Source organism: Apteryx rowi, unplaced genomic scaffold, assembly GCF_003343035.1.
Source record: "Apteryx rowi isolate R43461 unplaced genomic scaffold, aptRow1 scaffold_513, whole genome shotgun sequence".
Taxonomy (NCBI): domain Eukaryota; kingdom Metazoa; phylum Chordata; class Aves; order Apterygiformes; family Apterygidae; genus Apteryx; species Apteryx rowi.
In genome coordinates this window covers 80,903-101,022 of record NW_020450776.1, presented here as the reverse complement: position 1 = coordinate 101,022, position 20,120 = coordinate 80,903, and the positions used below count along the sequence as shown (strand labels likewise).

General features: G+C 40.6%; 1 protein-coding gene across 2 annotated transcripts in view; it reads right to left on the bottom strand.

Annotated features, from left to right (window-relative positions):
• Positions 1–1,711: 1,711 nt before the first annotated feature.
• Positions 1,712–20,120, bottom strand: part of PRKCD (protein kinase C delta) — a 64,570-nt gene continuing 46,161 nt past the window's right edge. Inside the window, exons 5-18 of one of the 2 annotated variants that reach the window (XM_026080275.1) lie at positions 15,628–15,784; positions 14,892–14,923; positions 14,055–14,140; positions 13,113–13,242; positions 12,418–12,518; positions 11,119–11,212; positions 9,576–9,709; positions 8,992–9,165; positions 8,329–8,420; positions 6,580–6,642; positions 5,150–5,288; positions 4,048–4,236; positions 3,655–3,783; positions 1,712–2,254 (exon numbers count right to left, since the gene is read on the bottom strand). In XM_026080275.1, the coding sequence (XP_025936060.1) occupies positions 2,096–2,254; positions 3,655–3,783; positions 4,048–4,236; positions 5,150–5,288; positions 6,580–6,642; positions 8,329–8,420; positions 8,992–9,165; positions 9,576–9,709; positions 11,119–11,212; positions 12,418–12,518; positions 13,113–13,242; positions 14,055–14,140; positions 14,892–14,923; positions 15,628–15,784 (1,679 nt within the window). In that variant the 3' untranslated portion in view covers positions 1,712–2,095. The remainder of the gene's footprint in view (positions 2,255–3,654; positions 3,784–4,047; positions 4,237–5,149; positions 5,289–6,579; positions 6,643–8,328; positions 8,421–8,991; positions 9,166–9,575; positions 9,710–11,118; positions 11,213–12,417; positions 12,519–13,112; positions 13,243–14,054; positions 14,141–14,891; positions 14,924–15,627; positions 15,785–20,120) is intronic. The other variant, XM_026080277.1, reaches the window with a different exon arrangement.

The window sequence follows — 20,120 nt, the reverse complement described above, 5'->3', positions numbered from 1 at the left end:
TATGTGGTAGTGTGTCCTTATTTTTTTTTTAGCTCTACTATGTAGTTATGTGTTGGTGTGAGGCTTTTTTGTTTAAGGAAAGTTTTAAGGCTTTGGACATTAAGCTTTAAGCTCTGGACATTAAAAAGGGTTATCATCATCTCTGGAATGCCTTCATCCCAGTGTGCTTTGAGGACTTGGCGGTGATGCTGCTGGAGCTGCTCGGTCTGTTGCCTGTCCAGCAGGTGGCCCTCGGCACAGCGATCCGGCAGGCCGAGTCCCCAGAGCCGCAGGACGCGCGGGGCTGTGCTTTCTGGGGGCTGGTGACCTGAGCGAGCTATCCAAAATTGCCGCCTACGGTCTCACGGTCCAGTCTGCTGTCTGGTTGTATGATAGCCAAGTCTCCCTGGAGTTAGCTGGATTGTAACAATAAGGTAGAGCTGTTCATTAGAGGAAAAACAGAGAAATCACTCTGGGTTGTTTTTTTTTTTTTTGAGTCTACAGCAAGTTTTATTGAGAAAGAAGGGAGATCGATAGCTTTCTCCTGCTTTTACAGCAGAATTAAGGCTGAAGCTACCCACAAGCTTGGACGGGCTGGTTTGTGTAACTGCCGGACAAACTGATACGCAGCAGATGACTTTGCCTGCCTGCTCAGTGGGTGACAAACTGAAGCCTTTGCAATGGGGTTAGCGGGTGCGGAAAGCTTCTGAGCGAAGTCGGAGGGACTGTAGCATGGTGTCTTCCCTCAGGCTCTATTTTGCTAGCTAGGTGCAAGCAGAAGAGTTTCTGACCGAGCTCTGCAGTAATTGCATCTTAGTTTGTTCCTTCTCATTTGTGTGCAGAAATAGTTAAAAAATCAAAATTCAGAAGTGGCTGTAGCAAAGCAGATTTTGTTTTAAACCCTTTTTACAGCAAGTATTAAACAATCGAGCAAATAAAGGTGGGGAAGGAAGGCTCTGTGCTTGGCAGTTCAACACGGTGCGCCCTTTGCAGCAGGCGACACAAGTGGTCCTAATGCTCTACACGACAACTGAATTGAGTTGTTTTTCCTTCTGGTAAGGCACTGTGATCATATGGTTTATTTCTATTAAAAGGAAGTAGAATTTAGCAGTGGAAGCTTGTTTTCCCCAGCAGTATGCTGCTGCTGCTGGATACTTAGGCCAAAATGTCTTATGCCTATACTTCCTCGGAATAAATATTTGGACTAATCAGTGCAGCCAGGCACCTGGGAGAAGGGGAGAATTGTCACAGCAGATCTGGCACTTGCGAACACCTTCCCGCGGTGCTGCACAAGTCAGATTTGACTGCAGCTAGTGTAGCATGCGAATTAAAAAAAAAAAAAGCTTTTTGTAGGAAGGAAAAAGTTTGCTTCTTATTTTTTCCTTAATTTTCCATTTGTAATGCTGTAACTTGAGGTTTTATTAATTATAATAGCTAATGGTGTATCCCCAAGGGTAGTCCTGCCTCTGTTTGTTTAGCACTGGATGCTTTGGTGAGAGGGACTTTGCATTTAGAAAAAAGTAGTAAGAGTGGTGCTGAGCTAACTCTTTCCAACAGCAGCTAGTGTCTTAGGACTGTTTATTCTGTGGATCCTTTTGCCTAATTCTTCATATTATTATTCTTTTTTTAAATCATGAGGGCTTACGAATTATTATGTTTTACTCCCATTTAAAGATAAGATAACTGGAGTTTAATTGAATGTTTCTAGGAAAAAATATCATAAAGCCAAGAATGAAAGTTTAATGTAACTTTCTTTTAATTGAAGACAAATAAAAGAACCAAGGGCTCAAACACTTTTTAAAAAGACATCATCTGTTCCCTGATGTCTTCTCTCGAGCAAAATATACAGCATATTTATATAACATAACTACATTCAAGTAACCAAACAGAATTTACATTTTCCCAAATAGAGAAAATAATGCACATGATTCACATACCTTAAACCCAACCATGCATAAAAGAACACTGCCAATAAATCAGCAGTTACACATAAGTAATCACACTACTGTGTATTATTCTGAAATATTGACAACATCGCTGGACTGTGTAACACTTAACACTTGAAGTTCTCTGTTTTTAAACTTAACCCCGCTTTAAAGTCCGACTTGAGCAGAGACTATTTGTCTAGGATCTGGTCAAATTTGGGGTTAATGAAAGAGAATCCATCAAATGCAGACTGATCCATGGACTCAATCAGGTTTTTGTCACTGTAAGATAATCTTGGCTTCTCATTCAGAAATTCTCTATCAAAGTTGTTGTAGTCGCTTGCTGACTTCTGTGTTAAACAAAGAAGAGGGAAGATAGTTTGAGGCAGTGGCAGCAAACTTTTTTTTCCCTCCCCCCTTCCAAAACTAACTAACTGCTAAATACAATACCTTAGCAAATGGTATCTTGAACTATTTAAAAAAAAAAAATAGCTCCTCTATCTCTATGCCTGTTGCAACAACAGTATAAAATTACAGCTTGGCAATTATTTATTGTTAGCTGAAAACAAATAGCATTGACTAGCTTTGGAAAAGAACCACCTGGATTTGTGATAAAGTTTCATTGAATTACCCAAAGATTCTGTGGGGACAAAAGCAAATCATTTACATTTAAGCTGAAGACTTCTTGGTATTAACCAGTATTTTTTTAAACTCTGGAAAGCATTTTAAGTTCTGTGCTTGTTCAGAAAAAAACTCAGATGCATTATGACAGCTGCTTGGTGTCTGGATAAAACGTAACATTTGTGACTGTTACATGAGAATTCGCATTACTAAAGATGACCAAGTTTTCCATTCCAAACCTCCAAAGCTTACGCTTGCAGGGTCCTCACGTTTCCCGAGTGCGTGGGAACATACTACGTGAACCTCCTATTCTTGACTGGAGCAACTCTCCTGCGTCGAGTACGTGAGCACGTTTTAAAGAGACTGTGTTACCTCCAGATCACTTTATCTGTACCAGCATGGGACGGAGGAAAACCGTTTTGGATTTTTAACTAATTGAAGATGAGGTGAAGCAGCAGCTGCCCATGTTGACGCAGAATATCACAGTAGTGTCTGCTCTGTTCTTTATATGCTTTTCAGGTAACATTAGCCGCATGTGCTACAAAGAGTTCTTGTATGTTCAGTAGTAGTTTACAGAATGCATCTTTTTGCCCTGGTGGAGACTCTAGGCCAAGTTTGAAAAAGCACAGATTTAATGCTTATACAGAGAAAATACCAGCTGAGTAGCTCAAAGGTATTGGTCCTTCTCCAGCATGGCAATACAGGAGAAAAAAAATCCAGGAAACTATCAACAGTGCTAACTTCTTAAGGCATACAAAATGTTGCATTTCTCCAATGATTTAAATATTTAAGAAGGACAGATATCAACTGTTATTTGATATCAACTAAATTGATTTGCCTGAAGATGATATTAGTGAAGAGGTTCCTTGGGGTTGTATAGGGAGACAGTCTAAATACTACAGTAGGAAGATTTTTGGGGCAGTCAAAGGTGTGTCATTTCATAACTGGACTCTCCAAGAGCAGTGGGGTTTGGGATAGACATGTGTTTGGTTTATAAAAGTGAGAAAGAACTGCAACAGGATAGTTTAGGTAAGTAACAGTTAGAAAAACACACACACACACACACCCCCAACCACTCCAAGACTGACATCTGCAATACTGCTGCAGGAACAAAGAATAAAGCACGTACCACTTTTGGCCTGAAAGGAGGGTCTACCTCCCTTTTCTCTAGTGCTGCCCAATTGATGGTTTTGAAGAACGAATGGTCTCTGATGTTCCCGGTGACCCCTAGTCGTCTTGTTGGATCCCTTTCAAATAGCTGCAAAACAAGATACTCAGTAAAGCTTTTACGTTTACTCAAACAGTAGGTGGCACTAGAAGAAATAACGGGTATACTGCTAAACAGAACAAAAAAAGTTGCTCGCAGTAGCCCAACCATTAGCATTATAGTTCATTTGGCTTTCCACTTTTAAGAATTTGCTTCCTGATAAACAGCATCTTTTACAAGTCTAGCTATTTTTGCCAGACTCCGTCCCTAGGACAAACACAGTACCGCGATCCCATGAGTGATCACCAGTCCTACCTTTTCTAATATGTCTTTTGATTCCTTAGTAATCCAGCGTGGGTAATGAGGTGTGTCCACTCGGATTGACTCAAACAACTCATCTTCATCGTCCCCATGGAAAGGAGATTGTCCAATAAGCATCTCATACAGCAAGACCCCAAATGACCACCAGTCCACGGAGAACGTGTACCTCAAGCCTTGCAGGATCTTTTTCCGCAGAAGGAAAGGAGCAGAGCGAGAAAGGCAGGTAATCAGTAAAAGGCAGCTTCCCCATGATGGATGTATTTCAGGCTTTTCAAAAACCTGATAATATTGTATGTCATACACGCCAGAAAAAAAGTTATTTTAGGAGGAAATAACTAACTAGGATTTTTAGGGAAAAGAAGAAAAATAATCCACCTGTCCGGCATGGTTGTTGACACTGATGTACATCCGTAGTTTTATTCTTGGCTACTGTTTGTGCAGATGTGGACAACTCAAACTCTTTGCTCTCACTGACAGATTTTATCCGCTAATTTTAAACACCCTGTACTTGGAAATCATCTTTCTCTAGTTTCTTTACAAGATGATAAAGCAAGGAAAGGGAAGGGGGGAAGAAGTAGTGATGAAAGCAAGTTAGTAGCAAACAGACTTTGATGCCATTTAGAACCTAACTGACTTATTTGGACTATTTTGCAAGTCATATATTTTTTAAAACAACTCTGAGCACAAGGACTTTAATTTAATGAGATGCTCCGTACAAGCTGCTTTTTCTTTGTATTTTGGCTGCTGGCAGCAACACATGCCTCTTCTTTATCTGAAGTACTAATATATTCATTTTGAGGGAGCCCCTCGTGTACACTCAGTGTAAAGGCAGAAGGGAAGATTAATTTTTGAAACACAAACTTTTATCATTTCAAAAACACGTTTTTGAAGCTTGCCATAAATACTGCAGACAGAGCTTATTTACAAATATTAAGTACCTTCTACAGAGAACACAGAGATTTAATGTTTTTACATGCTAATTATCTTCTTTAAATTTATGAAGTATTAGCCTACAAAGGAAGATTAACAACAGCTGCTGCTCTAACATCATTGTATTAAATCTGCCCTGAACAGCATGTGGCAGTGTCATACTGACCTCAGGAGCAATGTAGTCTGGGGTGCCGCAGAAAGTGCTTGCCTTGTTCTCGCCGACGACATTTTCTTTGCACATTCCAAAATCAGCTATTTTGATGTGGCCTTCTTTATCGAGCATCACGTTGTCCAGTTTTAGGTCTCTACAAAAAGTGCGAAAAAAAAGAACCAAACTTGCTTTAAGAACAAGTGAATACTTTTTATTTTCAGATGCATGCAGCTTCTTATTAAAATTAAAATGAACCTACCTGCACCATACGAAGAGGCTTTTCAAGAAAATAATCGTCAATCAGCACAACAGAGACAAAATTATTACTTTGTATTTTGTGTAAGGGTAAGGACAAGGAAAGAATTATGTCTCTCTTGTCTGAGTAACTAAAGAGGCTGATGTATAGTGGGTGACTTTATAACTGGCACCATTTGCTTTCAAATCTAACAGGGCGCCCGGCGCCGCTGTTGCTGCTGGAACGAGGCACGGGTTAATGTGTGCTACGCTGCCTAATGTAAAGCAAAGGCAGCATTGCTGGCGTCCAAGGGCGTTTGGCACGAGAGTGAATGCTCCAAGCCTGCCCAGCTTTAGTGCTTGCTCCTAGTTACGGCACTGGGGAGCTCCGGGCTTGCAGTCGCAGTGAAGGGGTCTGTGAAGTGCCCTATTCATGCCTTTTTCAGAATAATACGCCTCCCTCAAGTACAAGCTTTTTAATGGCATTTTCCAAAAGCTGCATTCCCTCGCTTTCACAGCAATGCATTTTTTTTGGTCCATCTGGCTGCAGAAGCACATACCAAGGAGAGCAGGCTGAAGGGAAACTCAACAGCCCTGCTGCTTACCAAGAAAAACTTGAATAGGGCAGGCAATTTTACATGAGAACAGTACAGTCTTTTCTCCTCGGTAACTTAAGCTTCCAGTATCAGCCAGGCAGATTGCCAAGTAGGTGAGGTGCTGCTCAGACCAAGATTCCCCAGGCTAAGGCAGCACACCATTAATCCTTCCTCTCTGTTTGGACATCAGCTGCTGTTTGCCTGAGCAAACAATAAACTTCTGAGAGGGGCAAATGCATTGCAACTTGTTCAAATGACAGCTAGAACAAGTTCTAAAATACATCTCCATTATGCTAATACCTGCAAAGACATTGCTCTGTTTCTTTTATGCAGTGATGTTTGTTTGTATGAATCCAAGGGATTCATTTACGTGCAAAGTCTACCTGCAACCACACCAGTCAGTTTGTGTGATTACACCAGCAAACTTTCATTATTCTGGTTGCCAAGGGGAAAAAAAAAGATAAAATGGGTCTCAAGCATGTTAATGCCCTTGGAATAACACCAAATCTCTTAACAAAAAGCTGTTACTAGTTGCATTAATCAGTAGTTCTGAGATAGATACACCCGGTGTTATGACAGTTCATAGGTCCCACACTGGAACTAATAGGTACTCACCTGTAAATAATGCCTTTGCTGTGAAGAAACTGTAACCCACATAAAATTTCAGCTCCGTAAAACCTGAAAAGACCAACACATCCTTTAAATTGGCTTGCTCAGTTAAGACACAGTCAGTGCAGCTGGCCAGAAGAGCTGCCATAAGTTTGTCTTTATGGAGTGAGACGTATTGTACATGTCTTTCAATACTAGGAAAGATAAATGCCATATTTAATAGTACACCTGTATTTGTACAGCTTGTCGCACTGGATGTTACAGTCTGCAAGTTAATCTCTTTACTGCACATCTGTGGTATCTAATGCCAAACATTCAAGGGGTCAGCAGCTGCCTTAATGTTTCATTCCACTTCCATTTGAGACAGCGTCCCTTTTCTACTCTTTAGTAGTCTATGTACGTGTTTGCAGAGAGCTATATGCATGTGCCTTTTTGAAAGCCAGCTATCAGGAGCTCAGCACTCATGGGATTGCTGTAGGAGGGGACGGGGCATTAATGGCTGAACTAGAAACAGGCCTCAATTATCTTCTTCTGCACCTGCCCAGTTGTAGAAGGCAGCCTAAAAGTAGCCTTGCTTCAGGGCAGTCTCCTCAAAACGGAGGTGATAATCCAGAGCATACGAGGGAAGACACTAAAGGAATGCTTTCCCCTCCACCTGAAATGCATTAAAAGATTTTTTTTTGTTTTGTTTTTTTTAAACAAATACAAAACTATTATTTCCATTTCTGTATAGCAGATAGACCTGAATGTTGACCCAAAACTTCAAAAATGTGTGCTGAGGATGCAAGAAGATGTTGAATGGAGGTGAGGCAGAGGGGCTTTATCCAGATTTTTGCTGGGGACAGTGGGAATGGAGCTAGTCCTGACCTGTAACACCGGCTACTGCCCAGTCACTATTTATTTCAGACTCCTTGATCCAATCCAATCCCCTATTCCTTAGTACGGCACACAGTAACACAAGTCTAGTCTATTCCTAGTCTGTTTATACAACCATCACTGATGCTCAGGAGTGGATCCAGTATCCTACACTGTTACCTTTAAGATCTTGCCTATTCAATTATTTTAACTAAAACCTTCATGCTTCTGAGTGAGGGAGGTAGAAAATACTGTCATAAAACTAGCAAAATATGATAGATATAATAATAATAATACACTCTAAGTCTTCAGCTCCAGTGATTGCTAAAGTCATAGGTAACTGCAGCAAAATTACACCTGCTAAAAATCAAGTACTTTTTCCTACTGAATAGACACCTTTTTCTTTGGCCTTCCCAGCCCTTTATTAGTATCTTGCAGGAATTGCAGGTTCCAGCATTTCTGCACTATCCTATCAAATTAACAACAAGAGTAAATAATATAGGGATTTTTTTTTCCATGCTGTTTTCTTAGGAATTTAATTATTTCATCAATAATGAAATATTCAGCAATAATCAATAATGAAATATCCTAAGAGGCACTGAAGTGGTACCTTGTGCTTTTCATTGCTGGTCATGTTGTGGTTTACCAGGCATCCCTAGGTACTTAAACTGCTAAATATATTAAGGTATACTGCTAAGTAAATTAAGAAAACCTAACCCCATACATCATTAAATGAGCTTCTTTCATTGTATCAAACCCCTGCCTAGGAATACCCTTAGAATCATCAGCCACTGAAACTTGAGCAGAAGATTGCAGGTAAGGGGTGTAGAATTAGTAGCAGTAAAACCACAAAGATGATGTTTGTTCAGGCAGATAGGGACGGAAGGGTTTTGGACTTACGTTGCTCTGTAGAGATCAAAACGCCCCTTGTCCTGTATGTGGAACATCAGGTCTCCCCCATTCAGGAACTCCATAACAAAGAACAGATGATCCTGTTTGCAAATCAGCAGAATGAAAAAATTACTGATGTTATTGCAGCCACAGCGTGGAATATATGAAGCAGTGATGTGGCTATTGGGGACCAAGCAGTCACTTTCCTCCTATGCAGAGATATTTCTCCACTACGTACACATCTAAGATTGTATGAAATTGCTATAGATTTGCGTATCCTGGTCTTGTATTGTAAGGCTAAATATCTCATCTTGTATTCTGTGGACTTCTAGACTTAATATAAATACACATTTAAGTAAACTTACTGACTCCTACCTGTGACAATCTTTACCCTCACCAAGAATAAATCTAAGGTCAAGGATTTAAATTCAGTTGCCTCTTACTCTAGATTGCATAGATGTTGTTTGGGTCTTGTTCTGTTCTTATCAACCTATATTGGGGCAGCACTCATATTTACTTTCCACAAGGCCTGTGAACTATTTCAGAGTGCAAGAAAAGAAAATTTACTTTTTTGATCACTAACTTATTTTCACTTGACTGCTGGTAACAGCATCCATTGAAGGGTTAAATCTGTTGTGGTGGTGTCATTTTTTAATTTATTTTTCCCCTTACCTTTGTCTGAAACGTGCAGTAAAGGTGCGTGAGAAATGGATTTTCCCATGCAAGTGCTAGGACCCGCTTTTCCACCATGGTACATTCCACATCATCATCGATTAGCACCACATCCTTTTTCAGTGCTTTGATAGCAAAGAATTCATTCTTCCCTTTCAGCTCAGCAAGCAGAACCTGCCAAATAAATACAAACAATGAGATTAGAGCACGCGTATGAAAGACCAACTTTGTCGCTGATGGCAGCAGCAGGAGGAAGTCAAAGGTGACTATAGCAGATGCCACGGCAACAAAAAAATGATTTAAGCAGGAAAGGCAGGTGAGATTTGAGAAGGTGAGGGTGCTGGGTGTAGAGATGAGGGGACAGAGAGGATGTGAGAACCACATAACGCAGGCAGGGCAGAGTCCAGGGCAATTTTTCTGTCCGTGTCTTGTGAGTTTGGCAAGCATGGCTATAGTCTGTTCTCTTAAAGGTTATCTGCCCAACCGGCTGCAACTGAGAGACCTTTCTGGTTAATGAAAATAGCCCGTAACATTGCAAAGATCCAGCAAGGCAGCTGCCTTAAGACTGCAAGTTTGCTACATACCTTCCCAAAACTTCCTTTCCCTAGTACTTTATGGAAGACAAAGCTGTCTATGTTGAATTTTCTCCTGCTTGCAATCCGCGACGCTGTCTTGGCTGTGCTTCCCTCCCAGAGCTTGTCGTACTCTCTGTTATCTGCTAATTGAAACAGGGAGTTTAAAGTTCAATATATGCAAAAATGTTGCATGACAGATCCTCTGTTAGGAGTTCAGTACTGACATGCTGTTTCAGGGCACCTGCTGCTGGGATCCTGGCAGATCTAAACAAGAGAGGCAAATCAGGTATTTTATAACAAAGTTTCTATTATTCAAGTGTACTTGATACTGTTGAATTTGAATCTGTGATTCTTTCTGATGCTGGCTTTAAGCAATACTTACGACAGGAATTATAAAATCAAAAGCCCTAACTTTTCCCAGTGACTAAGATACAGAGCGTAGTTTGGAGAAAAGAATATTTCACTAGGCCTGCTTTTAAACAAATTATTTATCTTCTGTTAAGCAGAGCAGGCTAGTCCCTCAGCCTAAGCAGGGAGGCCATGAAAGATCTGATTTATGCCTGCTGCTGGCCCATGATTCCAGCTGAGAAGCGTGAATATGCTCGTTAATCCCAATTATATCCTAAAATTATTAACTTTTTCTTTTGATCCCAGCTGCCTAGGATCTGCTGGATCAACAACACAACCCTCTGATGGCGGCTGTGCTGCCTGGTAGCTGCACCCTTAGTATTCAGACAAACTACCTTTGTAAAACTACCTTATTGCCCTGTTCTGGCAAGCCAGATAAGGTGTGATAATTATATCAAAAGTAATTTTCTTACTGGACATGTAAATAGAACTAGCTCAATATATGGATGAATAACTGTATCACTCCAAAAAGACCAGTTATCTCTTTCTGAGCATAGAGATTTCTATCTGGTATAAAGTGACTTTTACAGTTGTTTTTTATTGCATAAATTATCATAGGCTAGCAGTTATTAAAATAAGGCTTATACAATGCTACAATTCTTTAGCCACAATAAAAAAGTGCAGAACCTTATATTGAACGTAAATAATCAGGATTCCAGGTGGTACTGAAACTATCTTGGCTATTAGTAGTATTTTATAGTAGTATTTTGGCTAGTTAAATTCTAACATTGATAGTATTTGCCATTGCACAGGGGTTTCTAATATTTGGTGAACAAATCAAGGTAGTTAATAATGTGCGTGGCAGATTTCAGTTCCAGGAGGGAAAGAGGCATGTTGTACTCAGATTAGCAAGGTTTTTCTCCAGCTCCACCATGGAGAGCTGTGCCGCAATGAGTAAAGCAAGCATTTGCAGAAAGGTGGATATGCTCATGGAATAAAGAACCGTAGGCATTTGTCAAAAGTTATGTAAGCATTGTGTGTGGCCAGGAGACTGTGAAAAAGAAATATATACTTATATTTTTAAACAGCCCTTATTGTTTAAAAAAATGCCTAACACAAGGCAAGAATGAATAACTGCTTAAGTTGTCAGTTTGTGTAGTCTGGTAGGTAAACAGCTAAAAGAAAATAATGCAGCTTTTCTCACCTGTTGTATCTCCTGGACCTCTAGGTTTCTTGTCAAAATCTTGATAAATACCAACACTTTCTACAGATCCAGAATCAGATCTTCGAGTAGATTTCTGAGGAGGAGGAAAGCACTTGAAATTATATTTGCACTGTTAGTTTAGAAATATTCATTTTAACAACACTAGTTGTTAAATACAACATGATGGCAGTATAAATTTTTCTTTTTAATTATCAACTCAGATCACATATCTTCTTTTGTCCAGAAGTTTGGTTCACAGACTATTTAAGCCACACTCTACAGCTTCAGATCACCCAATGTACTTTCTACCCTTTGGGAAAGTACATTATTAAATTTTATAAACAGTCTATGTAGTGTTATTCATTGAAAATTATTAAAGGTACAATGGTTTGAACCCATAATGAGAAGAATTTACACTGTGGGAAAACTTCCCTCTCGGGCATGTGTTTATTTCTTGGCCCGGGAGATGGGAACCACAGTCATACTAGACACACTGAAGTCACACATTCTTGGTCTTCAGCACATGCAAACAACTTTTATTTATGGAAGATCCCCGGTATCAAGTTTCAGTAATGAAAAGATTGAAAACAGTGAGGGCTGTCGCAGCAGTTCTTTCACTACACAGAAAAACTCAAAGTATCTGGTGAATGTTTAGGAAAGCTAAGCTTAGAGGAAATACTATCAGCTTGCATGATACATTTTCCTGTTGTTTTATTTCAGAGCTTGCGTCTGAGTCTTTATTTGCAAGTCAGAAGTCCGCAGCAGCCTGTGCGCAAGGGACCAGTCACGCTGCAGCAGGAGACAAATAATGTAAACCATGGGGCCAGTGTGAATTCCAGTGGGGGTTCCTATGTGCATATCTCAGGTTAATAAAAATTGAAAATATCATCTGGTATGTTTCTCCCTATTTTTTTTTTTTAATTTTGGTGTTCAAGGTGAATTCAAAGTTGAAGCATGGAAAAACTGACTCTACCTTTATGCTACCACTGTTTAAACACTATTCAAGAAAAGGGGAGAGAATAACCTTGGCTTCATAAAGGAACTAAGTTGTATTTCAGGACAACGTGTCTGTTCCTTTTAAGAATTCTGTTAGATGGGATTTTTCCACCCCAATTTGAACTTTAGCCTATCAACATTTTTGTTAATCCTTTTATGAGTCAAATTAAGAAGAGAAAGCCATCTGCATTTCCTCAGTTTCAAACTTCCAGTCCCAATAAAAGTGATATGGAAAAGATTAAGCAAAAAACCAAACATGCTCCGAGAGCAACTATTTACATGGCAAACAGCAGGACAGCATACCTGGCTAACTTGATTTAAAGCTTCAGCTAGCAGCTTCTGGTTTATTCCACACAAGTTTGCCACCTTCTTTTGGCATTTATGATGCACGTTCATTCCACATTCTTAAAAAAAACCCAAAAACAACAACAAAAAAAAACATTTAAGGACAGTTATACAAATGTCATGAAAACATTGTCCAGCATTACACCAAAACCCACCTATCTTTCTGTGTAGTTCAGAAACCTTGTTATAGACCTAGATAGGACATGAATACATTATTAAAACTGCAATTTTAATCTTTAATTTAATGAAGGCTACAAATCTGTTCAAAATGGAACAAACTTCAGGCAGCTTTAGTTTCTCCTCAAAAATCCATTATGATAAAGATCAGCTTACCTTTGCGTAGGAGAATTATAAAAAAATAGGCATTTACAGCAACACTTTGACTACACTTTCAGATACTGCCTTGAGTCAGACTTGCTGAATTTCAGCTCTTGCCGTGCAAAGGGGTCGGACTGGTTACACAGTGCGAGGGGGGCGCGCAGCACCCCAGCCCATTCCCTGACTGCGTGAGAAGCTAGCGCAAAAGCTTTTTAAACAAGGTGTGGATGAGCTGAGTGCCGTATTGCAGACATATATAAATACATGATTCATAGCGGTAGCTGATGTCTCGCGGGGGGCAGCGCGACGAGGTCCCGGCCAGCCTCCGGCCCTACCTTCGCATTTGAGCCCCTGCTTGACGAGGCCCCAGAGCAGACTGCCGCAGTGGTCGCAGAAGGTCGGGCTCATGTAATTGTAAACCTTGAAGCGATGGGGCATGTCGATGTTGAAGCGCTCCTTCTGAAACTGAGAGCAGTGACAGCGTTGAGCCACCTTAGCCTGAGCAGGACCAGCTTCTTATAGAAAATAGCCGGGATATTATAAACCTACAGTTTATGTTTCCTCCCCCCGCGACTACTCCAGTCTTAACATCCTGCATATAAGGCAGCGATACACCTCCAAGCCTAACTAGACACCTAGCGAACACCACAAAGCACTTGTCCACATCTCTTTACACCTCACCATTTAAATGTCTCTTAGCAGTGACCGTGATGCTACTTGCATAAAGTGCTTGGCTTTTAAAAAAATATTTGAGCCTTTTTTTTTTTGTGAGATTTAGGGGTCCTGATAATAGTGAGCTCACACTTTCAAGTGGCAGTGCTGTGATGAAAGATAGGAGAATGCCTACAGAATATGCCCAGAACCACAAGAAAATACGTCAATTTATCCTCCCATACACCATTAGAAATATCAATACACCATGCCACAAAACACACCCAAACAGGAGGGAAAAAAAAAAAATCAGCATTTTTGGATTTTTGAAGCCAGCCAAAATCCTTCTTGCTCCATACATAGGTCCCTCATCTAGAGGGGAAAGAAACAACCCATCATTACTATCCAACTCCTTGCAAGGGGTTTTCTTTTTTTTTTTTTTTTGCTTGAAAATTTCTTTCAGCACCCATTGTATATAATCTTCAAGAGAAGACAGTAACTTGGTTGTGCAGCCAAGTACCTCCCAAACGCACTTGGCTGTTTCTGCGCAAGGTGTTGTCAGCTCAGGAGTGTTCAATTACATATTTATGCTCTCTGTATTATAACCATATTGTTTCACCTCTTACCATTGTGTCCCTGCTGTTGGCTGCAGTACCGGTACACCTCCCAATGATTTTATCAATACATTTCTTATGAATAGCAGCATTGCATTCTTCAAGACATGCACAAGAAAAAAAGGATTCCTTCAGATGATAAATACATGGCATGAGGTGTTTGCATTTCAAAGAGAACAACGTGAAATTCCTTTCCATCATACTAGACACACCAAAACCATTCCCCCCCCCCGTTAAGATGATCGTCTTTTTAAAACAACTTCCTCCCATTTCTTATTATCATTATTTGTATTTCTAGACTAAATCTGCCTCCATTAGGCAACGCCGCTAGTACTTGATAACAGGAAGATAATATTTTGTTTTTGAGTTTTACCCTTTGATATCCACCCTACTGTATTGGGTAATGTACAGAGATCAATCCTAAGTCAAAAGTGCTGATCAGTTCAGCTGTAAACCCCAACAATATTTGCAATCCTTTTTAGAACAGCTTTCACAACTGTTCAATGTTTTGTTAACAAAACCTGCTGTGATAAAAGAGTGCAACTTCTCAGCTGCATTATGTGCTTACAAGAAGAAACATTAAGTCTAAATTTTGATACTAAAATTCAGATAAAATGGAGTTGATCGTAACTAGAGTGCCTTGGGTCGTCATGCAAAACTTGTGTTTAACATTCACTTATAAAAAATATATATATATATATATATATGTGTATGTATATGTATATATAAATAAAATGGTGACCATGCACTTTGCCATACATATTTACAGAGGTTTTTTTCCAACAGTAACTATTAGAACTATAGATTAGTGCAGAAAGTAGTACAAGAAAAAGGTAAAAATCAACTTACGCCTACATTTGTAGCCTTGCTTGTTGAGTCCCCTGGGGGGAAAGAAAAAAAGACAAAGAAAGAACTCATGAAAGCATACGTTTGTTGGACTGAAAAAATTTTTTTGAAGTTGTTTTTACCATGTCAGCCAATCAAGCCTTTATCTGTTGGAATATTTATTCTAATTAATAAACTGGACTAAGTTCTGCTATACAGAATTGTCTGTCTGAGGAAGGCAAGGTTCAAAGAAAAGGTAGCATGTTTTGTTAGACCAACAGATTATGAAGACAAAACAGAAAAGAGGTGGTTTCAATCACATGGGAAGTCCTTCTTCTGATATGACTTACTATGAAAATGGTCTAAAGGGATACAGCTTCTTGCCCTCGATGGGTCTTTACTCTGATCATCCTATCAGCCACTTCACATCTCAAAGTCTGAGCGTTATTTTCTCAGGTCCACACAAAGGAAAGCAGTAATCAATCACACTCTTCCGTGAAAGCGCCGTTGTTGATTACATGCCAGACCTCGCTTTTGGCTCTAATTTTTGCCAATTATTTCAATGGCAAAAATGTTCAAGTTTTTTAATGTGAAAGAAATGACTATAGCTCTTGGGCAAGACAATACTACTAGTAAATATATTTTTTCATCTCGCACCACAGATGAAATTATATGTTACATTTTGTCTCAAAGTACCCGAAGCAAATTTTACAATTATTTAGCCTTTGGGTGTGGGGGGAGCTTAGCATTTCCTTCTTACCATACAAAATCCTTGCAGACAGAGCAAAACGTAGGTTGTCCAAAGAAGGTAGCAATGAATTCATGATTTTTGATGTAGTGGATTTTGGCTTGCTTGATAGCTCCTCTCCTGTTCATAGTTACTGTCCCCTCTTCTTCCCTCATTGACTGTTTGCAATCTGGGGGGATGGTGGGGAGAAAAGAAGACACACTTTTAACACTGAAGTTATTAGCAAGATTAACATTTGCTTTCCAAAAATGCTCAGTCTGTCTTTGTTTCAAACTTGTATTTTTATTTATTTTATGTCTGTATACCGCAGACTTTCAGTCCAATAAGGGTGGAGGATAGGCATGCGCGAGTTCTAGAGCCTCCCTGCGACCGTGTTTGCAAGCACTTCACACCACTGCTTATTCCTAGGAAGTCTTCAGCAGATGAGCTGAGAGGAAGGAGCAGGAAATGGAAGTACTATCCTGCTAGAGAAACGACAACCGCAGCTGTTTCTTGACGAATTATATACTCCTATATGTTATATGATTTATGTATAAGAGAAATAATGTTCTACTGGAAGCATGAAGGTCTTCAGCAGCAGCAGCCTTTCCATGCTGCAGCTGCATGTGCTCTCCTGAACCAGAGCTACAGAATTTCAGTAAAACGAACATGAAGTGATGCAGGACCCTCTGAACCATCACTGGACCATGCCAGTGTTTCCTTTTGACAGAAAGGTGATAAAGACCAATCTTCCAGTCTCCAGGGTCATAAAATAGTGAGGACGAATGAGATTTCCAATTAGGCATTCCCATTAGGCTCTCTTATAACAACTCCTGATGTCTGTCAACGTGTCCCAGCCCTAATCCCCTCTCCCCTTCCAGTCCCCAGGGCATCCCCTTGAATTTTCATGTAGTATTAACCAAGAAAACAACAACATTCTTGGGATCTGCATCCCATTGGCACATACAGCTCTTTCATTACAGGGTGTAACTATTTCCACTCATTTTCCAAGGAAGCATTCGAGTGGCTCTTACAGAAATGAGCCTCCTGCATTGCGGTCTTTCAGCCGCAACTCACACTCTATGGTCTTACTTTTAAATTTTGAAAGTGATAGGAGGAGGTTGTAATGGAGATACACTCTTTAAGGTGCAAGTGTCAAAAGAGACAGGGATGACTGGCAATTTAACCCTAGGACGTGTTTCTTCTGGACAGAGAGCAGCTGTTGAAGTACACGCTTTCAATGTCATCGGGGCTTTGCTTTTTATGCAGATAGGAACAGATCTGTTTTCTTCACCAAGTCACCTTAACTGCAGTGCTCGAGCTTGCTGCAAGATCATCCAGGACCTCTGTTTTTCTTGCTGCTAGCTGTGCTTCTCTTTTAGTAGCTGGCTGCCAGCACAGCTGTGCTAACAGACTGCCCAACTTGGGAAGCAAAGGCCAAAGTCAGCTGAGAGGTTAAGGAAAGATTAGGCAATTTACTGTAAAGAAAGGTCCAAAAGGTCCCTGGGTCCTACCACAAGATAGCAATGCAACTTCTCTGAGAAGCTGGCCATTGGTTCAGAAAAAAATGATGTTTCATCCCATTTTTCCCCCGAAAAAGAGTTCACAAAACACACTATGAAATCTGGACACCACGTACATCACTAAGCTGCCTCTTCCCACCCGGAAGGGGCTTCATTTCTTCTGCTCAAGCAGCTGACTGGGCTCACCGCACACAACCTCCCACCGACAGCTACGTTTCGGCTTGTAGATGCCTGCAGACAACACCGTCCTTTTGTTCAGTACTGCCGCACAAATGTTCAGCCCTCACCCCCTGCTCCTCCAATAGATCCAGGGAACCCGGCACTGCATTGCGCGGGAAGGAAAACAACGTTGGTGGGAGCTGGTGCTATTTTGCACGGGCTGCTGGGTGCACAGGGTGTCTGCAGAAGTGTGATTTAATCAGTAACAGCAAAGTAGAGAAAGATTTGTCATTTTTTTCACATGTATTCTCAAGGAATTCCCTGCAGAGGAGCAGTTTAAGGGACAAAAACCCTCCCTAAAGTTTGTGGGAAACCACGTGGCTAAGTGTGAGATGAGCAGGATTCACCGGGTGAGCAGGATATGGCTTCTCCTCACCCTGTAGCAATCTAATACTGCTGATATTGCATGCAAAATTCCCAGAGAAAACTTCTAACCAGTATCAGGGAAACTGTGGTGCATCTTCCCTATTTGGAAAACAGACATTGAACTTGTCTGGCATCTATTTTTAGAGGGTAGTTAAACAGGGCTGTATCATTTGCAATTTGTACAAGAAAAAAAAAATTCATTTCCCTTAAACATATTTTAACCATGAGGAATCCTTGAGCCCAGCAGAACTTCCAAATCAGCTGGGAGAACACACTGTCTTCACCACAAACCACCTTATTCAATACCTTTGCTCAAAGCAACCAATATGCCAAAGCACAGTTGAAAATGTTTTCTCCTGCATGCTCAGGAAGAGCAGAGAGCTCTGGGTGGCAGCTACGGGTCAAGCACATTAAGCGAGTTTGCATGGACACTACGGTTCTCCAGATGGGCTGTATCCATGTGTTGCACATGGGACTTAATTTCGGTGCCAGCCCTTCGGAATATTTCCATCCTTACAACCAATAACATCTCGTGCAACCAATAGTCTGGACAACGTTTGCTGAGCTACCCAAAACAGTATTGCTACAATTGTGCTGCACTCTAATAAACCCCAAGGTGACATGTCTAATTGTCTCCATTTATCCTCCCTAAGTTCAAGGACAAGAGAAAACAACCTCCAAAATAACACTATTAGAGTTAAAAAAAAAAAAAAAAAAGGAAAAATATTTACCGTCTTCAGAGTTCATCTTTCATTTTAAGTCACTCATTTTGTGGCGTTGTTTATAAGCTGAGGAGAGGAAAGATAAACCGGGACTTTGCTTCAAATGGGGATAGGCAAAGCCTTCCCTGAGCTAAATGGCTGATCAAATTGGAAGAGACTTGTCTCAAACTTTGCAATATATTATAAAGTTTACTAACGTTCCTGTTCAGCATAACTGTAAACCTTCTGTTGCCTTGCAATTGGCTTTGTTTGAAAGTGAATTGTGCCCTCCGGGTCAAGAAAATATTAATCTAAGAGCACCATCGTTAAAAGGAAAAGTTATATTTCTCACAAAGGAGACTCTGCTGGTACAAACTGCTTAAGAAGAAAACTGCTTTTTAATTTGGTCCTGGAGAGGGTCACTGTACAGGCATTTATGTATGCATAGGTCACCTGTATATAAAACATTCACAAAACACAACAGTTGCCCAAAAGTCTACATTTCTGTGACTTAATTTTGCTACGCCAAATCATTTGGGTTTTTGGAATCAGCACAACGTTTCATTTACAGGCAGAGTACGAGTAGGTGACGTCTCTCAGTCCAAAAAAAAAAAAAAAAACAAACCAGAAAAATCCCCCAAACTCCTCCCTTCTCAATCTTGTTGATTTTACGCTGCTGACACTGAAGTTGCAATAGCAATTTGAAATGCACGAGCCGATTCCATCTCCTCTCGAAGCTGGCACGCAACAGCAAATTCCCTCTCCTGGCGCCGAGCAGTTGTAACTACAGGCTTCAATATGGGTGGTCAAAAGCGGTGGTTGCAAACACTTAGTAGCATCTTTATTAAAGACATTCACATGTGTTGTAGTTTATGTAGATACATGGATAAAGTAACCCCACCGAGACTGAAGGACCCCTTCCTTCCGGGGTGGGCTGGCAGCTCTACGCAGACACCCGATCCCCTTCTTCGTGTGCATGTGCACGTCAATGCATGCATGTGCATGGTCAGGGGCAAACGGGACAAGCCCATTTTTTCCAAGTGCAAAAAGTCACAGGGAAACTAACCTTTAAAAATACATCATGAGGTCTGTGATGTTTCCCGCAAACAGATTCCACCTAGTTTGCTCTGCTCGACGCAGCTCCTGTTAGCTCCCTGCCCAACCAAATACACAGCCAGCTTTGCGTTTAGGAGGGTACCGTGCCTGTGAACGCTCGCTTGTCTTACCACAAACAGAAAAAGCCAAACCCACACACCTAAATGCGAAGATGGTTTCCATTAAATGTGTGCAATCACACTGCTAGATGCAGACTAATGCAGGTGTGCAAGGTACTGCTGAATTAATATTAAATCTGTCAAATTTTTAGAAAGAGAATTTTCTCTGCTAAATGATTAAATCACACCAGCTTCCCCATTTACAACTATAAGGCCCAGTTCTGGCTTTTCAGCCCTCATTATATTTTACTGATAATGTGAAAACCCTCCCCCAGCATGCCTCATCCACAGAGAAACTTGCTTCAAATCTTAATTTAGACCCGTGCAATATGCAGACTGTGTGAGCAGAGCATCTGCAAATCTGTTATTTACCCCATTATTTTTCGCAGATGCCTCTGAAAAGTCTCAGCTCTCGTGCTTGCTCCACACTCATCTCTACAAGCACAGAGAAAACCACCACATTTATAACGTATACGCACCCCTCTGTTCCATATTCCTCTCCC